Below are 22,615 nucleotides of genomic sequence, written 5' to 3' on the forward strand. Positions count from 1 at the left end.
GCATACTGACATATCAGCTTGCACTGCAATATACCTCAACCTTAAGTAATAAAGTCTTGCTAAGTGTAACATAGAGGCTTTAAACAAAGCCTTTCAACAGTGACCCCATCTAGAACGTCAAGTTCAGTGGATTTTATTCTCTTGGGTAAAAGTAATGGATGGTGATACTGAAAAGAAAAGAACATATTTTATAACAAAATGGATATGAGCTAGATTAGAAGAAGTTTCAGGAAAACAGAGAAGAATTTGGATGAGATGTTTGAAGACAGTAATGGCACATATGAAAGAGAATAAACATAAGGGATGGTTGGATAAGAGGGATACTTGATACAACAATACTTCTACTTTGGAAATTGACTACTTAGCACGGCCAAATTTATCCAAATTAGGGTGGCATGAAAAATTTACTGAAAAGAAAAATATCACATTTTATAAAAATCATTTCACTATTTATTTTATCTGGCATCATCATATTCAGAAACTACATTAATTGGATGTGAACACCATATATATTACATAGAGTAATGTAAATTAACTAGAAAGCTAAAAAAAGGTTGTTCAATAAGTCAGAAAATAATTCGATTTTGGTGAAAAGGGCCTTGAAAAACAATTCAAATTCACCCCTGAATAGTCTTATTTATTCCATGTTTAATATAGACAAGTAAATTACACAATCAATGGGATTCAAATATAAAATCATCTCATAGCTATTACATAAAGAGGCACCCCCTGAAAAATCATGAGCAATAGCCAATCATTTGTATATATATCATATAAATGTCATGTTAAGTGCATTACATTTGTGACTCATACGCATAAGGCATAGGTATAATTAAGTTTTAACTAGAAAAAACATCCAATGGAAATGACGCACCAAAGGCAATCAATCATAGCTAGATTGTTATGGCTAGATTAAATGTGATATAAATTGAGTGAAAATGAAATCCAATGTACTTTGCCAAAAATATAACATCAGAGATATCCAATTGGGCAATTTCAATGCTATTGATAATGACACTTGTGGAATGGAATCGTATTCATTTGTGTGTACGCATCTGTAGAAAAAAATCCTTTCACCTAAAGGCAAGAAGTTTCATCCCCTTTTGGTTCCATATTCCTGTCTAATATTACTGTTTCATTATATCTGCAATTAATACCATCAACATTGTAGCTAAATTGATTACACTCATTGGGTAGGAAAATAAATGTACAGCTTCGATTTTAAGTGCTTTATTAAGGTTTCACAGCAATGAAGAAAACTGCTTTGTTCATTCCATGTTGAAGGCATTTCATCAATGACAAGTTTATCTTCACTCAAAGTAGATTGCAAGCAAAATTCAACAGTTGCAGTGTAAAGAATTTGAAATCAATACAGGCAAATTAAATCAAAATTCACCATGAGATATTTAATAAAGATGGTTAATGCATTTTTACAATAGTTTTTGATGTCCACTATATTAAACAATGTTAGCTGCAATTAGAGTCAGTTCAATCAAGACTACTATTCTGACAGTGAAACCAGCTTATGCCACTTAAGATAAAAAATTATACACCTACTGAGTATCTCGCAAGAAGCCACCAAGAAAACAGACAAAGTCAAGAAATGAAAACAGATTTGAAGAAGCTACTACAACAAGGTTTGTGCAAACTTTATTTCCTTCACGAAAAATATAATGTCCTTCTATAGAAAATGGCCAGTAAACAATAGTTTACAATTAGTAAATTGAATTAAATTGCTCCTATGTATAAGTGTAGCAAATATTATTTAATTTAAATTAAAAAATCGAAAATCACATCATTAATACCCTGAGCTGATATTATTTTGGCAGGATTCAAATCCAATACTTTGAATATAGATACTGCAAAGCATGCTGGTAAGTAATACATATTAGTGGTTCAGAAATCAACAAAAATACTTTCCTGAAGTGATCGAGGCATGATGGCATTAATCACATCTTATATCCCAACCACAAGAACTTCCATCACATCAACACTATTCAGCAACTACCAAATCTCTTTGAAAACTAATTTCATTTGTTTAAAATACATTATTCAATGTAACAAATGGTTCATAATAGCTTTTCCCATGCCTACACTTGGTGAGAAAAAACGTAATGAGCCTTAATTGTAAACTTCAGAGCTAAAATGGAATGAATTTAATTTTAATTTGAGAGAACATTTATAAAACTTATAACTTTTACTGCCACAAATTTTATTTTCAGTATTAGTTACTCACATGCTTCTTTTAAGACCAATTCTGATGGCGCAGATACTTTTTAAAACATGCGCATCTGTTACCTAAATCAAATAATGACATAAATATGAATTCACTCTCATATAGTACTGAGTATGACTTAGTGTAAAATCCCGAAAATAGAAGAAAACCATCATACATCTGTCACAGAAATAAAATGACAACAATACAGTATGCAAGCTGAGAAAATATGAGAATTAGGAGAATGTACCACTATGTAAGCAGGTTTCACTGCATTCAAGCTGGTAAACAAATTTCACACTTTCTTAAATTATATATAAACCTTATGCAATCATTTCTTGAGATATATCTATTCCATCACAGCTAGTCAGATTAAAAAAATAACACAATATAATTAAGCACCACCAACTTTTCTCAAATCTTAAAAACATACACATTTACTTCAGTTGGCGCTTGAATTACATGAAATAACAGCAGATTATGAGATAAAATATAACATTTCAAATCAAGAATAAGCAATAATATCAGTGGGTCCTCAGACCAAACACACAATTTTGGTTCGCTTAAAATTTTAAAAGGAGTACAGTGGGTCCCCACTTTACAATGGGTTCACATTATGAGAAATTTACTTTACCACATGCTTTATGAATAAACCTCTGGCTAACTGAACACTCATATTACAATTGCACATGCCCTCGAAAAATTGTTATCTACTGGGATCTGATTGCCCTCCTTGCTTTTTTCCCCTAATTTATTTCTGGTAAACAATTAAGCATTTTGCAGTGGGTTCCTTATTTAAGAGGGTAGTTTATGAACTCTTATCAAAATATGTATCACGCCATATGCATTTTACCTTTACTGTGTTGATGATTTGCGCTATTGTCTTTAAAAGCTGGCTAATTCACATGCGATTTCATAATGATTGATCCATTTACTGTTTACAGAGCTGTCAATATCATAGCTCACAAATGGTTCACAACAAATCACGAGATTATGATTATACCAGAGGGTGTACTGTCACTCTCTGCCACTCCCTTTTGACACAAGAGTGTGAGCTAAAAATGGTGAACCACAGATGATTGAGAGGCGGATTGGAGTATCAAAAACCAACAACTACTATCCTAATGCTTCCATAAACACTATGTCACATGGAGAAATCAATTTGGTGAACTACATGGGGCGATGGGTAAGCAGGGAGGGTGGAGGAGAGGAGTAGGGGTCCCCTGTTGCTGCCAACGTTATTGCACTCAGTCAGCCCTCCTCAAGTCCTTGACTAAGGTAGGGCAGTGGGCAGAGGGGTCAAGGCTCTCAGAAATGGGAAACATTGAAACTGCAGAACCCAATCACTTATATGTTGCAAATGTTAAAGTTCTGTTCAAGAAAAAGAGGCTGCCACTGAATATGATACATTTTACAGCAAAAACAAATCATTTGTCTCGACTGGGAATTGCTTTCCCTCTCAATATCTCAATTTCCAGGAGTAATTTATCCATTTAGGCTACCAAGACATACTCTTGCACTGTGAATTTCTCCTGATTTTTAAAGGAAAAGATATTTTTATGACATGCCAATACTGTACAACAATGTCACAAAATCATTTCAGCCATGAACTTTGAACAATCCCTCAATTTCTGACAGTGTGCCAGGTTTTTATTCTGCTCAATATAAATGAATTTTGCAATGTGACATATCCCAAATTTTAAGCACACACCACCAGGTGGCTCTTCTAAAGTCACTGTAGCAACATTCCACACAATTTCAGAATTTAATTCTTCCCTGTTTTGGCTTTATCAAACAGAACTTATCTACTGATCCACTCTAAATCAATTACGCTGGCATTGATGGACTTGAGTTCCCAGCTGATGGTTCTTACTATACTAGTGCTATCTGTTCCATGGTAAGTGAACTCTTACTCTGGATCGAAGTAGATGATATATGACTTAGATGGAAGAAGAAAAATTGGCCTTCAAATTTCTACCAATATACAATAAGAAATGTATGTATAATAATTCATCCAGTCTGCTTCTCAATGGAAAGAAGTCTTTTGAGTTTTGATGAGGGAATTAGTAAGAGTTATTAAACAGTCAATTTTATGTCTGGGACTGAATTTGTATGCCTTCCATTTAGCTTCTATGAGGTACCTAACAATGAATATGAGACTTTAGATATTAACTTTGTCTTGTTGTGTAAGGTGAGTAAGGTGAGTTCATGAATCATATTAAGTTGTATGAATGCGATTAGAAATATTTGACGATCTAACTTGATTATTTTCCCATACGATTTATAAGTAAATATGCAATCTCAAATTCAACGTATATATAGATGATGAAATTGTTAAACCAGAGTGCTTGATCACAAATAAGTGTGTTAATTGAGTTACTTAAGGTGATTTGCTCAGTACGACTGGTCTCGTGGAACATTATATTGTAAAGCAAGGACCCTCTGTAAGGCAATACTGATAGCTCATTATTAAAATTATTCTGAATGAAAAAATTTAGGTAAATCATATTATGGAATATCATCACACTGATGTATACACCCCTCAATGCACTTGCAGCCTGAAAATGTTAACTATGTAAAAATTTTTGTTAATTCTTCAATTTCACATGAATCCAGGGGAGATAGAGGAACAATCGAATGGGCAGAAAAGAGAAAAAATATAATTTCACAATAGATATTGAAACTGTAAGTCAAATGGTTAATGCTAAAACTCAAGAAGCAATTAATATAATTGAGTTTTTGATAGGGAAAACCATTTGCCAATGGAATAATTTCTTCAGAGAACTACATTTATTCCAACAAAAATATGCTTAAGTAACATTAATCAGTTACGTTGAATATTTGTTCACAGAGAAAACATTGGCAGCTAAACACCTGATTTACGTATTTCCACGACAAAAAAGCCATTATGATTCAGTTACTGCATTATAATGAGGATACATCAATTTCACAGCTATTAAAACAACTTTCATGTCGACAGGACATAAATAAGCATTAACACTTAGAGGTTCCATGACACAGCATTCTTAATATTTTATATGCCACATATTTTGCACAGTTGTAAATAGCATCAACACAAAATATTTCATGGAGTAGCACTAATCAAATAATATCTCTTATTTATAACACACAAATTAATTCATTATGTGTTTTGACTTCAAGTACTTGAGCATCTTTCTGAGACATTCATCTAAATATTATATCATACAATCACATATCAGGAAACTGAAAATTATTCTACTTCACTATTCCATCTTGAGTATCTAGTTGTATTATTTTCAACACAACATTTTTTTTTTCATTTGTCCACCAACAAATATACATTGGCAATATTAAAATAAAAAAATAACAATAAATTCTACATCACCACTGTATCATACCATTTCCCTCGTCAGATTTTAATACCAATTGAAAAGAATGACAGAGGGACATTGGTACTTAGAGGAGTTATTTTATATTTATCTTTAGAAAGAGAAGGTGATCTGATTACTGCAAAAGCAAATATTTGGAGACTACTGGCAGAATAAACCCCAAAATTGTACATTGCAGTCTTAGGCAGAGTAAGCATTACCTCAGGGGGCCTCAGTGCAGCCCAACAGTCATGAGTAAGTTCACTAATCTCCGCAGTACTTATGATTTAATGAGCAATAGTAAAGCTGTAGCTGGATATATATTTTCACACAAAAGACCAAGGGAAGCACACAATTTCACTTATCTAAATTGGCATTAGTCAATCACATGTATCATACTATAATACATGGATTTAAAATGCCAGTGAGTTTAATAAATAGTAAATAATTCGATACTGGAGTGGTGTTCAAATAAAAACGAGAAGAGAGTGTTTTGAGTACACTTCTCTTAATAGAGAAAAATGCAGAATTTATGACAATGGATAAAATTTTGGGTTGTAATAACAAGTAGCTAACTTCAGAGATATTTTGATATGCAAATATGCAAAAAGTATAAGGATCAACCAATTCAATGACCTCAAAGCATAATTTTATAAATTCAGAAAATCTAAATAAGATATTTAATACACAACAGAATGGGTTATAATTACTTTTTACACAACCTTTGTTAATGCTCATAAGTACTCATATTATTTAGGTACATGAAAATATAGTGCATATTACCAACATGAACTAATTTACCATGTTGTTGAAAATAAACTTCAATTATAGCGGTATGAATATGTTAAGAAATTTAACATAAGCTCTAAAACCCCTCTGTTCCTAGTTCATCTCTGGATTATTTATGTCAATAGATAATGGCAAAATAAGAAGAAGGGTAAACACAGAGAACCAACAGAAATGGACTATGAAATTAAAATCAAGTCTAGATTAATTCCTGACAATGTTAGCATGTTTCACATACCACCAACCCATTTAAAGCTACCATTGATAAATACAACCCAGGTTGTAATTTCTGCCAACAAACAAGTTTGACTCACAGCAAAAGTAATGCAGCATTTTTTTTAACTAACTTCTACACAGTAACTATGACCTCCAATTTCAAAAAAATCTAAGTACAATCATTATCATTGATGCTAAAATCACACTTGCCACATTTCAGTATTTTGGCATCATTGGATACAAAACTTGCATTAATTTGTCATCAAACCATGATCTTGTAATGACTACACTGCCCAATCACTTACAAAGAAATCCCTCTGAAAATGAGCACATGTTCATAATGTCATGCTCGTGCACTTTTGGCTAGAATAAAAACTGGGGGCTGTTAAATCAGATCATCTTTATAAAGAGAAGAGCTTGGATCCAGAGGAAAAAATATAGTAAAAAACTTAGGGAATAATCTATAATGGAAAAAATGATGCCTTTCCTATGAGTTACGGATCTACTTTAAAATAAAAAAAAACTGTAAATTATTATATTAAAATCATATTCAGTTGCATGACCAGTGTAGGTTTTCCTGTTGAGCTATTCACCCACCCCCAAGTGAAAAGAGTGTAATATTTGCATGAGCCAAGACTCTAATAAGGACACACAAAATGACCCTCCATCATTAGAGTTTAAACAAAAAATTGATGGTACTAAATATGCAGCAAAATATCATCAATATGAATCATGACACCAAAATACTGCCACAAAAATAAATTTCATTTCATAGGAATTGCGAATCAAATCTTACTCATCAATTTCAAAGTTCGTTATTACAGTATTTTACTCTACCAAATACTATGAAAACACAAACATCAATCATAACTCAAATAATTTAAAATAGAAAATTAAAACAAATTAACTGATGACAATTAAAATGAGAAAACAATTCACCCTAGCCCTGTTTATCAAGAATTTTAACCACTTCAAGTTTATTTTGATGAAGTTTAAAAATTCACAAAGCAAAATAGTTGGAAAATAATACAAATTATTAACAGAAATTCAACATTGGTCCTGTAGAACCTTGCCCAAGGAATCTAAAGAATTATCTACACAATCCATAACTAGCATGACCTTTGTTAAAACAACATGTACAAAAATAATAACAACCAAAACAACAACCTTCTACTTTACCATCACAGAAAATTTTACCATCACATCACATTCTAGGGACAGTTAGGATATAACACTTCCATAACATCATTCAAAAATGAAGTACACTACATTAAAATGATGGTGGATACTAAACAACAGAAGTCTATACACACATATGACCACGTACATAGCAGATACATGAGATAAAGTTCCTACTCAGTCTTCCATATAAATGTAATTCAGCAGACTTCAGGGCAAAATCTGCAAGGACAAATACACATCTACCAATTTTTGTGTACACCAAAACATGAAAACCTGGCTGTTGCAGAGGAACTCCACAAAAACAGTTTGCTTACTGTGACGAAACATTCTTGAGCTCATGGCTTGGCCAAACAAGCATATGAGCTTAAAAAGTGACAAAAACAAAAATTTTACCTTGCTACCTATGGACACACCATAACCACTGTATTCTAACTTGAACATCTAATCAAGACACTGAGAAAAATATCACAAGGCTATAAAGAATATAAATTTGTTATTATATGGAGAAATCAGATCTATTTGGAACTGTACATGGAAACATGAATACTTTGCTTTATTATAAAAGTAATCTTTTAAAACTTGACCCCAAAAAGTCTTGATATGCTCACCAGGGAAAAGCTAGTGCCAGTAGACTTGCTTATACCCGGCAAAGAATTCTGAAACAACACTTTTCTGAAGTTATTAGCTATCCATCAACAAACACATCAGTTTTTACCAAATTATGGCACCACATAATGGAGGAGTATTAAGCCTGGCCTTGGCATCCTCAGCCATCCAAACCTTCATATCACCTGGTAGATTAGCCGAGCCACAGCCTGGCCAGGGCCCGCCATCAGCTGGGTGCTGCCAATTCCACATATATCCAAGTGTATAATCTCTGTTTTTGCATATCCTTGCGCTCATATCTCAGGCTACTGAGACCATCTGTCTTGAACCGGTTTTGTCCGGAGTACAAATAGTCATACCTTAAATATCAAAAGGATATGTGTTAATCAGGCATAAAAAGGAACACTTCAATACAAAATCCCTTAATAGAGAGTAAATGTATCATTTCATCTGGATGGAGAGCATGTAAACAAAATGAAAAAGTAAAGGAAAGATTTTACCTCATATTATGTAGAAAGGCATAGTTAAAGTAAGCAGCAAATGTTTGGGATTCATAAGAGAAAGCAATAAAGAGGGCATTAATTACAGTTAAAAATAATGACCGCACTGTGAAAAATTTGGAAAAATTTCAAATATATATATATATATATATATATATATATATATATATATATATATATATATATATATATATATATAATGTAATAAAAACTGAGCAAGGATGAGAAAGTCACAACAGTCTTTGATGCATTGAAAATTGTCCATTACCTTTCTTTAAAAAAACAAAAAAGAACCTCATTTATGTAAGGATCCAGGACATAATGTCACTGAAACGAGATAAAAATGTGAACATATAACTAAGGATTACAAAAGTTATTAAATATTTTTCATGATGCGCTTAGAATGACAAAACAAAGACGGTCCTTCTTGGTATTACTTTTCCAGAAGCAGCGCCGTGGCTCTTCGTGGTTTTTCTCTCTAATATGGGTGGCTGTATTTACTTCCAGTGAATAAATTTGGATAGTGAAAAGCCAGAGAATGGGCTGATCACAGCTGATTGGTAGCTGAGAAAGCATTACACAAAATCAACCGGCACATTGTCTGATAGTGATGTTCCCACAGTAGAGAATTCCTAAGTTGAATTATATCAGTATGATGCCCCTGAAAAACTTGACGGTACCCACTGAGTCTTAATTCATACAAATATAATGATCCCAGGATCATTCAGTGCCAACACGAAATTTAGGGAAAATCAAGGAGGAACACCATGAGGATTCTCAGTGACTTCACTGAGGATGGTAGTGAGTTCAATGCATTTTACAAGTTCACAAGACATATGACCACCTTGAATCAATTTTACCTCCAATGTTCATACTTATACCTTAGAAAGCTTTTCTAAAAGCAGGAGAAGATAAATCATAGATGGAATGAGGATTTTCTACTTGATATTGACATAAAAATTCCAGGAAATCACCTTTTTGGATTTGCTTTCTCCTTTTTATGGCTGATCATTTTATACCGCGCTATATTGGCAGGATAGCGTGAGATGTGAAAATGATGGTACTTGATGCGATTGGCCATGTCATCATCTTCTCCACCCCAGCCCCAGAACATGTTGCTAAAGCCATTCACCTTACGAAATTGCGCCGAAGTCATCGCACTCACACCTCCGAAAATTGCAGGATATGGTAGCCTAAGTTAGAAATAAAAATTAATTCGGGTGCGTAGATAAATAAACGGTGAATAATATTACATGAGGACTATAGATCAACCAAATAAAAAGAATTTTAAGGTAAATTAAAGTTTTAGAATGTGGTGCACAGAAATACAACAAGCACAAAATGATGCAGTGGAAGGAGAATGCCAACTCACAGAAAAAGTTTCAAAACACATGCATATTACATATTGCAGCATCATTGTAGTTGAAATGAACATCACTGAAGTATTATCCTTGAAGGTTGCCACAATCAACAAAACAAATCATTATTTCTTAGGACTAAACTATTAATTATGGTGCCCTTCATTCAATTAATAGGCATTTGGACTTTTAAGGCATGATAACCTACTGAAGACCATAATTAAACTATAATCGAGGGAAAGAATCACAAGGAAGATTACAGATGGATTCTGTGAAGCAGTTGATAGTTAATATCTTGATTCAATGGGCTAAAAGAGAATTAACAGATTGTCAGGGAGCAATATGACTCGGACTGCTAAAAAAAGATCCTTGGATTAATTTTTGGTATTAAATTTTTGAAAAACCAAAAATGATGAGATTTAAGTGAAAGCACTAATGAATTAATTATCACCCTGTGGTGATTTTCTATTAGTTTTCAATAATATTTTCCAAAATTAAAATCTGCAAATGTAAGAATGAAGATGAAAAGCATTCTTTCGCTGAAACAAAAATCTTATGTGTAAGTTCAATTACTAACAAGAACCCAAATATTTATTGCATTTAACATATTTCTGCATCATTGGAAAGAATAATTCTACACATCACATATACGTAATTTTAAAAACACTTTAAAAATTAAAAGCTTTTCCCTTACTTGTATTTGAACACATCAATAGAAGCTGACATATGCCGTGGCTGTTCTGGACAGGTATACAAATTACGGTCATCTTCAGGCAGAAGGTCTACATCATGAAAGATGAAACAATCAAAGTCATACAATTTTGATGCCTCCACAAACCCAACATTCATGAGCATTGCACGGTTGAAAGGCCCAGTACCTGCAACAATAAGGTAGACATTATGCCATTAAATATTCTTTGTCAATTTAAATTCAATTACATTTCATTTCAACCTGAACAGACAAACAATTATTTCATCACCCCAAGAATGTTTGCCAAAATGCAAATCTTGACTGATGATTTAATCACTTGAAAATTTAGCAGAGCTAGAAGTAATATTTTCATATTTTTCAGTTACAACCATTCCCAAAAATAACGACCATTCCAAAATTTAGGTGGTGGTGAAGACTTTTTGTAGCCTCCACCAAAGTTTTACATTTTTAATGATTCTTATTTTAAAATATCCTTTGCAATCTGATTTAAGACCCATTTCTAATTTTTTAACAAAAATATAAATGAACATACAAAGGTTTTCACTGCGCACAGTTATTTAAAAGATTCAAAAAGGAAGCAAAATATAATTTTATGATGGCTAGACTAGAATTTTTTCCTTCTTAATTTCTTTATAAGAGCAGAAAAATTACCTTTCAAAATCCCATTTTCTAACATAATGACCCAGATGAAACATATCAATAGAGGTACCACTCACTAGCTTTTAAAAACATGACAGTCAAGTCACCAAAAGACATGCTTACTCAAGTATGTTGCTCATGACACTTAATACTCACACTCCACAAATGAAGTAAAAATTGCCAGCAATTACCAGTGGTTTCAATTATTCTGGAGCACATTGACCACACAAGGAGATAATACCAAATGTTCAATGAGCAATGACTTCCGAATGAAACCACTAACCTTTCCAAAGGGAGACAAGAAAGATCTAGTCATAATGGATTGCACAAGAATAAAGATTTATTCCCACCTAACATGACTTGAAGCCATATAAATGTTTTCATTTCCTATTTAGCTCATTTAGCACTGAGTAACCTGCTTAAGTAACTTTCAATCAAGAGGCTACCTATTACCTTGACCAGGTTTTAAAATTTCATTTTTGTTCACACTATAGCTGTTTCAAATAACTCCACAGTGCTTCTGTACCTTTGTACGAAGGATAGAGGAAATATTAGCTTTTGACCCTTTATATTTAAGTTCCTCCATAATAATCTGAAGCAATAAAAATCATCCAAAAATTAGGAATGGAGGGGAAACGAGCAAAGTGCTGGGCAAAAGACTGTCGGCTGACCGAGCCACGCACAGTAAGCCTGGCATAAGTTAACCGACTACTGACATCTCCTTCGTTTTTCCTTACTCTTATACCTCAACGTATGATGGCAGTTCCCAATCTTTCCTGATTGCAGGCTGCGTAACTACTTTCAATTTTACCATTTACCAGATTAGATTTTCATTATTTTTCTTTTCTGTAAATATATACTACATGCTAAGAAAATACAGTATTATTATAACTACAGACTACATATTCTGCCGGTATACTATTTGATATGTTAAGCTTTAAAAATCACATGAGTGCTTAGCAATGAAATTCTATCTCTACCTTTACCCTACTGTCTTCTTTGAGGTCGGTAGGAGGTGCTAACCATGTCATAAAAGGCTCTCAGACCTGCATAGACGCCAGCTCTATGCTTTTCCTAATACAGGACAGTCAAGTGACTGATTTAGTTATCTATCAGAAGTAACAGATGGGTGATGCTAAGTTTAACTCTCTTGAAGAGGGAAAACAACTTTAAAGGGTAATTCAAAAGTTCTGATCTGGCCGGCCCAGGGTTGGCCAGGCCCTACATGATGGGATGTGGGGGGATGTTTTAGGGGACTGAGAACTTGAAATAGTAGGGAGTGGTTAAGATACTAATTTATTTATCTATGCTGTTTGAATGTTGAAAAGTTTTATATATACTACACCTATATTCATGACTATTTCAGAGTGGATATGCGCGTAAATACTTTCATGTGCACAGTTATCATATTTTATGCAGTAATTTCTGAAATTTTCCCATGTGACTATTCATTTAATACATTCAAAGCTGGTTGATGTGGCATTGCTCCCAAAAAAATTAAAGGTTTAGGCATTGGGGCTATGAATTTGCTTCCAAGTAATTGTCAGTGTATGAAGTGTTTCAGAAAATTTTAAATTCTAGGGTCCTTTGTCCAAGATGAGAAAAAGCTTAAGAAACTATTCTATCAAAATGCCAAATTAAAAAAAAATTTCATCAAAATTCATTAAAAAATTTCATGTAAAAACCTGATTACTGACTTACGAATATCACATATTAGATATTACTATTCAATAACTCACCCATTTTATCAACATTTTATAAGTTGATACACAAAAATTTAATAGTAGTGTGTTGCCTGAGAGTAAAGAATTACTCTATTTTTGAGAAGTGGTTTAAAGGAAATAAGCTGAACCATTCTTATTGCAATAGAATTCTTAGTTTAAGATGATATTATTGAAAAAAATGAAGTGGAATCTCATGTAAGAACAGCCTATGATTGGAGAGGGATAAGTGTAATGGCATTTGAACAGCCTAAATTAAAATATCTGTATTAACGAAAACTAACCATTACAGGGACTTAGAAGACTGGAATGAAGAGGGGTACGTAGCAACACCCTTTTTCAAATCTCTTATTAGAAAGCTATATATAAATGAGTGATTACTGTAAAATAGCTCCTTCACATCAAGAATAGTGCGCAGAACCAGAAAATTGCACTCAAAAATGCCAGAATAAAAACGACTCCACTTGAAATTATTTTTATGACAGAGAAGACTGTTTTTCTCAAGAAATCAAAGCAATAACCCTGATTTTCCTAAGAAAATCTATTGCTTTGCACGAAAAATACATTTTGGTATTCAATGGAGATTGATTGACTGATCTGCAGAGCCATCAACTTCAGGAAATGGTATACTGACCTGCTTGCTCTATCACAAAGATTCCATAATCAACTTGCTGCTTATGAAGTAAAGGATGCAAATTCAGGAGGAGGGCCCTGAGGTGCTCGGCACGGTCTCGATATGGAACAATAATTGCCACTTTATCCCGTGCTTGGCAATGCTTAGGGCGACCATGGCCACCCACCTCAAGTCCACTCAAGTCACGCCCAAGGATCTTCTCCAAACCTTTTTCCAGCTCTTTCACTGAGGGAATTCGCTTTGTTACTTCCAATGGCCCAACTGTTTCCAAAACATGCAATTAAAGAAAAATAAGCAACATTTTTATGTGTACATGTACTGTCCAAGTGAACACACTTTATTCCAGTGAAATACATATATTTGAAAGACCATTAATCTGAAAAAAAATCTCTGTTCTTCACATTTCAAATCATCTTCTCCCTGGAATTGATACAAAACAGTTTATTTTGTAAAAAATACGCTTTCATTTTAAAACGGGATAGCCGAGACTGTAAACTTGATCAAGTTTACAGTCTCGGCTATCCCATTTTCATTGCTTCAAGACCGTAGGCACGTTCATTTTGTATTTACAAACTTTCATTTGTAAAAATAAACCCTAATCTGACCAGATGAGATAAATTAGTGAATGCTGTTTCAGATAAAAATTGAATCATATGAGCCAATAAATGCCAGTTACATTAGAAATATTTAAGAAATTGGCAGCATAAAATATTAGCCACTTCAAGATGCTTATACTTACTTACTAGTTGGTTGGGCATGCAATGCATTGGAGAACTGGGAAGCCTAATAACATGGAAGGTTTGACCCATGCTTAAATTTCCTTTCGGATCTTGCCCCCCTACCCTGATTGTGAATTTCCGTAGAATTGGGTAAATTCTACCAACATCTACCAAACTAACCTTTGGGTTGATTACTGTGTTTATGGTGGATTTTACATCATTAAACTCATATGATTATCTGACGAGGATTAAGAACAAGATATTCAAAAATTTTAACTTGGAAAAATTTTTTTTCTTAACTTGAAGGCACAGGACAATACACTATTCCTCATCATAACTTTAACCTCCATGCAAAAATATTACAAAGAATGCATTTTGGCATAGCAATGGAAATGAAAATACAAGTACACTTTCACAACTCAAGTTGGAGTACATTGCCTATATTTATTTTGCATTCGTCTGAAAACAGCACTTCGGCCTTTAAACAATGATATAATGATTTGACAAATACCTACACCCAAGCCCTAGGTGGAAAAATCTCCTAGGCAGGAATTGAACTCACAGCCACTGGGTTGGCAGGCAAGGATGTTATAAGGTTACCCTGTTGCAACCAGAGCCGGCAACGTATATATGTAGTTACAACTAGATAATAAATCGTGAAAGCAATGGGAGTCAGTCCATTGAGTGTGGGCAAGACCTAAGCAGTCATCATCACACAGACCAGGCAGAATGCAGAGGAAAAGAAGGCTTAGAAGTGGAATGCAATGATTATGATATGGGGATGGAATTTTAAGACAATCTTAAGCACAGGTAAGTTGTAAAATGCCACCAGGAGATCATGAAAGTAAGTATCGATATGCCAAGTCTGTGTGATTTTAGCAGGAGGCAGCATGAATTAGTGAAGTGAGGTAGAGATCAACGCAAACCTATTATTTAGATGAAAAAGAGTAGGAAATGGAATAAATTTTACAGAGAAATGTACAGCAGCATGATAGGAGAATAAATTACTACACTTAGACAAGAATTACTGGGGTTGAAGTCTGTAAAAGAAGGGAGAACCTTAGGTAAGGAAGTAGAGGAAAGAACATAATCGGCTATTTATACAGCATGAGACGCAAGAGGAAGTACATACACAACATAGTACATTTCAGTCATTAGGGACCATGTAAAACCTATCTTCAATAGGTAGATTAACTTAAGTTGGATTATAATCACCAAAAAGTATTTAAAATATTACTCACCCAATGTAGGAGGAATAGGTGGGCATGGAGGCATTCCTGTGGCAGGAGGTGAAGACACAGGATATATGGCAGTTGAGGCATTATGCAACATTTTTTTTCCCTCTTCATTACAATCGGAACATAATAACAAAGTCTCGGTCGATGAATCATTCACTTCTGAGGGTTTAACACTAAGATTATGTAAACCATCTGCTTGATTAAGTACAGACTTAACACTTAGATCTTTAACCACATTCCATGGAACTGCTGCAGTCGGTTTTGATGTAGCATTCCTCACTATCAGGGGAGAGGATGACACTTTGAGTGGAGGTACACCTTTTGCCAGCAATGGCGGCATCTCTCGAAGATTTCTTCCCATGGCCCCTAAATACATTCCACTCCTCCCATTTGAGTGGTTGGCAATGGTGAAGAGGGGCTCAAAATGTCTAGACTCAAAGATGGTGCTAAAAGCATACTGAAGAGCCAGCAGTGCCAGCACTGCTGACACGAGGACCTTGTACAGGTGCAAGCGAAGCCAAGAGAACGTGGGACTAGTCATGCCGGCGCTGCTGATGCCGGCCAGTTATCGGTCACAGGTGACCTAAGTGCACCGTGGCCCCCACTTCACTGAGGTGCCACCACAGCCACCAGAGCCAGGGACAACGAGTGTCTGCTTTGTAAGAAGCTGGCTTAGCAGGAAAGAGCCGAATGGGCAGGACCAGGGGCATTGGTCCCATGGCCGTCTGGCATGTAATTTTAGGGTGAGTGAGAAGGGCTGACTGGGCTAACTAGACATGAGTTACGGGACAATGCATACAATAGTTTTGAGATTCAAGGAAACTGAGGAAGAGTTCTGCTTGCTGTTTCTCCTGAATGGGAGACTTCCTACGCTGTTACCAAGTATTGGAAGAGGTCATGCCTCCGTGAGCCCCACATCTGAAAAGGATAAAAAAATGACAACATTTAAATTTTACCCACGAGGAAATTATTTTTACAGACCAAACCAAAGCTCGTGGCACTTGTACAGAGATATCTTTTTTAAAGGGAGATCCCAGATGGGTAAGTCGGTGGTTTGCACGCATGCATCCCTTCCTGGATAAAGGATCCTCTGCGGTCAACTTGAAAGTGTAACTTGGGCCCATATTTATAATTATCTTCCAGTTCTAGAAGAAACTTCGTTGTCTCCTCCATTAAAATTTCCCATGGTTTTTGACATTAGAGACTCCTCAGGAACTTCCAGTGTTACAACATCAGATGGAAAATTTTAATTCGAGGGTTCCCTTAGAGACATCCCGATCTGGGAAATGGCCCTTAAAAATATGGGCCTTAGAATCTTAGGTTCTGAAAACTGAATATTGGGAGAATATGACAGGGATATGAGCTCCAGACACGAGAAGTGAATAGGCATGTGGACCAGGAAGGGTACTCAGTAGTACCCCTGCCAACCATTTCTCCTACTACTCTCCTTTCTACTCCTTACATGTCCCCCTTCCCACTTCTCACTTTCCCCACTCCCTTGCGCATCTCAGTGCTACCAGCTTTTGGTCGGTAACTATTTTATGCAAACATCAACATGGTAATGCAGTGACCCACAAGACTAAAGACAAGGAGCATACCATAAACCAGGCAAAATATTCAAGTCATCAAAAGAATGAATCTAGTTCACAAGTCTGACCCCAGTTTCAATCCTTTAAAGGAACTAGGACCAAGAAAACTCTATTAGGAGTAATGCTATTCATAGCTGTTAAGGGTGGTGGGACATTGAGATCCATGGATCATTTGATAATCTTAATGAGGACATATTGATTCGCAACAGAATTTCATAAAGATGGAATCAAATGAACAGCATCATCTTCAAGTACAATTCTGTCTTGTATTTTAGTATAACCTTAACATGTAATTAATTTAATAACAATTAGCCACAAAAAGTAAATAACATTCACAGCAATCGGTAGACTAACATACTATACCATGGAATACTTTCCTAGTTTCCTAAACTGCACTATACAACAAGTTTTAAAGACCATGTAGGTAACATTAAGACAAAAATTTGAAAATGTAGAGGAATTATTGGCAATATTTTTCTAACATTTTTTTCACCATGTAACCTGGCAAAATAGTAGACTTAAAATGTGAATTTTCTACTAAGCATTAAAGTTACCTCTTACACTACAATGATCGCTTTCTTCAAAAGGTAATTAACAATATGTCTACTATCTGTGAATCAATAAATTCCCTGAATTTTCCAGGTTGCCCAGGTAATATTTTTGGATAAATATTGGTCAATTAATATTAATTATTGGCTGATGGTGCCAGAAATTATAAGAAACGGTTGGAAATAGTGGACAAGTAGCATAATATCCTGATTAATATCGGAGGTTTACTTGTATATGTGAACAATATCGAGTAAGTACACCATCCTGCTCAGGAATCATTTTGAACCCACAAGATGACATTTATACGCTTCCTCAGGGGAACATTAATTTCCTGGAAAATGAAACCAATATTCTGAAAGAAACAGTGATGTAGGTTACGATTTAATGTAAAACTGAACGAGAACGACAACAGCCGCAAGATCAGTTTCATTTCATTTGCATAAAATAAACATTCTTTTCATCGATCAACAACAAGAGTTAACATCACCCACAAGCAAAAATAATTAGACACTTCTTGACTACTAGAGAGCCGAGAGACAAAATTAAGTATTTCCTCTAAAGGAACAAAAGGAAGGGAAGTTTGAATCTGTCTCAATTTGCATAACCTTATCGCTGTCTCTCGTTTGTGGATCAAGTGGAGGGCAAGGCCTGTGAAGATGATGCCTAGGCACGAGTTAATAATGTCTCTCAAACGAATTTCAAAATGGCAAGCGGGAAATTCCCCAACCTAAAATGAGTCAAACACCGATTTTCCTGGAACATCCACCAAATTCCTCAAGTTCTCCAAAAGAGCAACATTCATCAACTTTTTCAACAATTCCCAGTTTTCCATGTAGGCGGACACCCTGACTTTACATTGATTCACCGAAAAATCAAAAAATTGAGACATAAATCTCAGAAGTATTTTTTCGCAAGAGAGGATCATGATGCCATACATCATAACATTCGAGCCGCCGGAATAAAACGCGGGGAGCCAGTTAGGAATACTACCCTTTAAGCGTCCATTTGAGTCTTGGGGCGCCGAAGGGTTCGCCACTCAAATCTAATCATACCCCAGGCCCTAGCTCGATTCATGTTTTAATAACGACACAATCACTTTAGTCACGCTATTGCTTTACGGTCTGGAAAGTGCCAAAGAAAGAACTCGGCCGCAGGATTTGCCGGACATGAAATGCGAGAGGAGACGTGCGGGAAGAGAGGATTCTGGGACATCGAGAGGCACGCGACGCGTCGAAGAGGGGTGGCTCCAAAACGAGAGCTGGCAGCTGGTTTTAAGTGGTATGCTTCAGCTGTGCATGCACCTGCTAACTGATTTGGCATATAGAATTAGTTGAATGTTACCGCCGTGCATCTCGCGTTTGAGGCGACTCTGTCCGAGTGCCACTTTTCGCGTGAATCAACTCCAGAATCGAATGCGGCTTATTAGCGACAACATCGACATGCGGGTTGGGGGGGGGGGCAAGGCGGGAAAAACGAAAGGGCAACAACGATCCCTCCCGTCGACCTGGTTCTTTTTAATGTTAGTTTCGATCCCATTTTATCACGCAACCTAAATAATAAAAACGTCGTCCATTGGCGAATCGAAGACAACGCCTTGCGAATTCCACCCTTGAGGAATCAAGTAGTAGCATCGATCCCTGGTTTATTCGAACGCAGCCTGACGGCAAAAAACGAGCCTCCAAAGGAAGAACACATTAACAGAAGAAAAACATTAATTCCAGAGCTGATGTAACTAAATTATAGCCTACAAGAAACTGCGGGATATGCCGCAACAGTAACCTTTAACGGAGTCATCCGCTAATATGCATTTCAATGCAAAAATCATTCGCATTGACCGGGATACTGGTCAAGGCGAATGAGACATGATAGAATGAGAGGCATGCTGTAGAGAACATCATGGATGAGGGAAAAGAGCTGAGTACTATCGAGGAAAAATGGGAATGTATCAAGAAAGGGATATCGAAAGCCGCAAAAGAAACTATAGGAACCGTGAATGGGAAAAGGACAAGGACACCATGGATCACGGATGAAATGAATACAAAGAAAGATGAGAGAAGAAGATGGAAGAATGTAAGCACAGAGTGAGGCAAATTGAAGTACAAAGAGTTAAATAATAAATTGATAGGAGTATCAAATAAAGCAAAATAAGCGTATTGGAAGACGCAGTGAGACGATACGGAAAGTTTGCAGAGGAAGGGTGAAATTGGTGCGCTCTACGGCAAAGTTAAATCTTTATCGGGAGGTAAGAAAGGAAGATCTCTGTTAACAGTTAGAGAAGAGTCGGGAAAGATAATAGTTGACACAGGAAAAATCCAAGAGAGATGGAAGGAATATATTGAAGAACTGTACGGTAAAGTACGAGGGTCATCCGGAAAGTAGTACCCGTTCGTGCCGCATGAAGTGCTGACGACGCGAGTAGCCGCTGGACGAGGTCAGATAGCTTCAGTGGCTTGTCTGCCTTCTCTGAGCCAAGTTGCGTGACGCTAGCATTGCCTGTGTTGTTTCTGTGATTGTTTACAATGTTTAAAAAAATTGAGAACGCCGCCAGTTGTGAAGTGAGGGCAGTGATTAAATTCCTCAATGCAAGAAACGTTCGCCCATGTGATATTCATCGCCAATTAAAGGAGGTGTATGGAGACAATGTAATGGACGAGTCGTCTGTTCGGCGGTGGTGTCGCAACTTCAACATGGGGAGGGGGAACACACACGACGATGAGCGTTCGGGGAGACCGTCTGTCATTACAGACCAACTGGTGAGCTCAGTTGACGAATTCGTGAGGAACGATCGGCGCGTCACAATTGATGACATCTGTGAGCATTTTCCCAATGTTTCTCGAACAATTGTTCATGAAATTGTTAAACACCATCTGCATTATGCAAAAATTTGTGCAAGATGGGTCCCTCGCGTATCTCAATGAGCTGGCGGCGAAGGACTATGCAGCAGGAATACAGAAACTTGTCACACGTTATGACAAATGCCTTAATTTGCTTGGAGATTATGTTGAGAAGTAGTTTAAAGTATCCTCTTTCAAATAAATTTTTTTATGTTTGTTAATATTTACTTTTGTGTCTTTATTTCACGAACGGGTACTACTTTCCGGATGACCCTCGTACTTAGGCCAACAAGCTTAGACACAGAAAGAGAACATGACGTAGGGGAAGATAGCTTGGGTCCGGGCATACTCGACGATGAGATAGAAAGGGCTTTAAGGGCAATGAAATTAAATGAGGCCGTAGGGGTAGACAACATTCCTGGAGAATCACTAAAAGGTTAGAAAAATGTGGGAGGAAGAGACTATATGGACTGATTCGTAGCATCTACGAGAAAGGAATCGGGACAGAAGACTAGGTGAGATCACTGTTAGTTCCTATTCCGAAAAAGGTAAAGCTACATCATGTGAGGACTCCAGAACAATAAGTTTGATCTCCCACGCAGATAAAGTTGTTCTCATGATCATCAACAAAAGGATAGAGAGCAGGACAAATGGTTACTTAGAGGATGATCAGTTTGGGTTTAGGAAGGGGAGAGGCACGCGCGATGCCATTGTAGTAATGAAATCACTAGTTGAGAGGAATATAGAATACAAACAGGAAGTATTTGCCTGTGCGTGGATTTCGAAAAAGCCTTTGATAGAGTGAATTGGGAAAACTAATGAGTGTATTTTAGAAAATAGTAATAGACTGAAGGGACAGGAGGCTAATTCGCAACCCGTACATGTCTCAGACTGCTTAGGTGTGATTGGGGGACGGAGTCCGGATGGGCAGTGTTAGGAAGAGGTGCAAGGCAGGGATGTCCTTTTTCACCGGTAAGTACATGTAGAGGAAATGATTAAAGAGGCATGGGAAGAACTGGAAGCAGGAATGAAAGTTGGGGGGGAATTCGTAAAACCATTTTGGTTTGCTGATGACCAACCTTTAGTTTGTCAGTCAGCTAATGGGTTGCAAGCATTGCTGAGTGAATTGGAAATTCAATGCGAAAGATATGGGATGAGAATCAATATGAATAAAACAAAGGTTATGCGATTTACCAAAAAGAGAAAGGCTAAGGTTAACGTAAAAATAGGAAGGCAAAACCGAGACCAGGAGGAACAGTTTCGTAACAGGTGGCACGAATCTCGGAGGTAATGGTAATGGTAATGGCAAAAATGGACGTAAGGGACAGAGTTGCACTAGGCAAAGTGGCTTTCACAAGGAGGAGGGAGTTGATGAGAGGGACGTTGAGTAAGGATATTAAGAAAAGATTCGTAAAAACTTTGATATGGAGCGTAGCTATGTACGGTGCGGAAACGTGGTCACTGAAGCAGGAGGATAGACGTAGACTAGAGGCTTTTGAAATGTGGGTTTGGAGAAGAATGGAGAAGGTGAAATGGACAGAGAAGAAAACAAATGAAGAAGTACTTGGTATGGTGGGCGAAGAGAGGGGTTTGTTGGGAGAAATCCTGTGGAGGCAGGAAAAGTGGATGAAGGGCGTATTGACCGGCAGTGGGATGCTGAAGACTGTGATAGAGGGGAAAATGTTGGACAAACGAGGAAAGGGAATGAACAGGATAGGGATGTTGGACGGGATGAAGGGAGGAAGGATGTACTCAGAGATGAAGAGG

At 36.3% G+C, this 22,615-nt stretch overlaps 1 protein-coding gene across 3 annotated transcripts in view; it reads right to left on the reverse strand.

Moving 5' to 3' along the window:
* Nucleotides 1–629: 629 nt before the first annotated feature.
* The window catches only part of LOC139697227 (beta-1,4-N-acetylgalactosaminyltransferase bre-4-like), a 413,079-nt gene continuing 391,093 nt past the window's right edge, over nt 630–22,615 (reverse strand). For all 3 annotated transcript variants that reach the window (XM_071595894.1, XM_071595896.1, XM_071595895.1), the window contains 5 exons: nt 15,880–16,794; nt 13,920–14,180; nt 10,908–11,091; nt 9,830–10,048; nt 630–8,714 (listed from right to left, as the gene is read on the reverse strand). In XM_071595894.1, coding sequence (XP_071451995.1) covers nt 8,582–8,714; nt 9,830–10,048; nt 10,908–11,091; nt 13,920–14,180; nt 15,880–16,417 — 1,335 coding nt within the window. In that variant the 5' untranslated portion in view covers nt 16,418–16,794 and the 3' untranslated portion in view covers nt 630–8,581. The remainder of the gene's footprint in view (nt 8,715–9,829; nt 10,049–10,907; nt 11,092–13,919; nt 14,181–15,879; nt 16,795–22,615) is intronic.

The sequence above is a fragment of the Hetaerina americana genome, unplaced genomic scaffold (assembly GCF_022747635.1).
Source record: "Hetaerina americana unplaced genomic scaffold, ioHetAmer1.1.p SCAF_70, whole genome shotgun sequence".
Classification (NCBI taxonomy): Eukaryota; Metazoa; Arthropoda; class Insecta; order Odonata; family Calopterygidae; genus Hetaerina; species Hetaerina americana.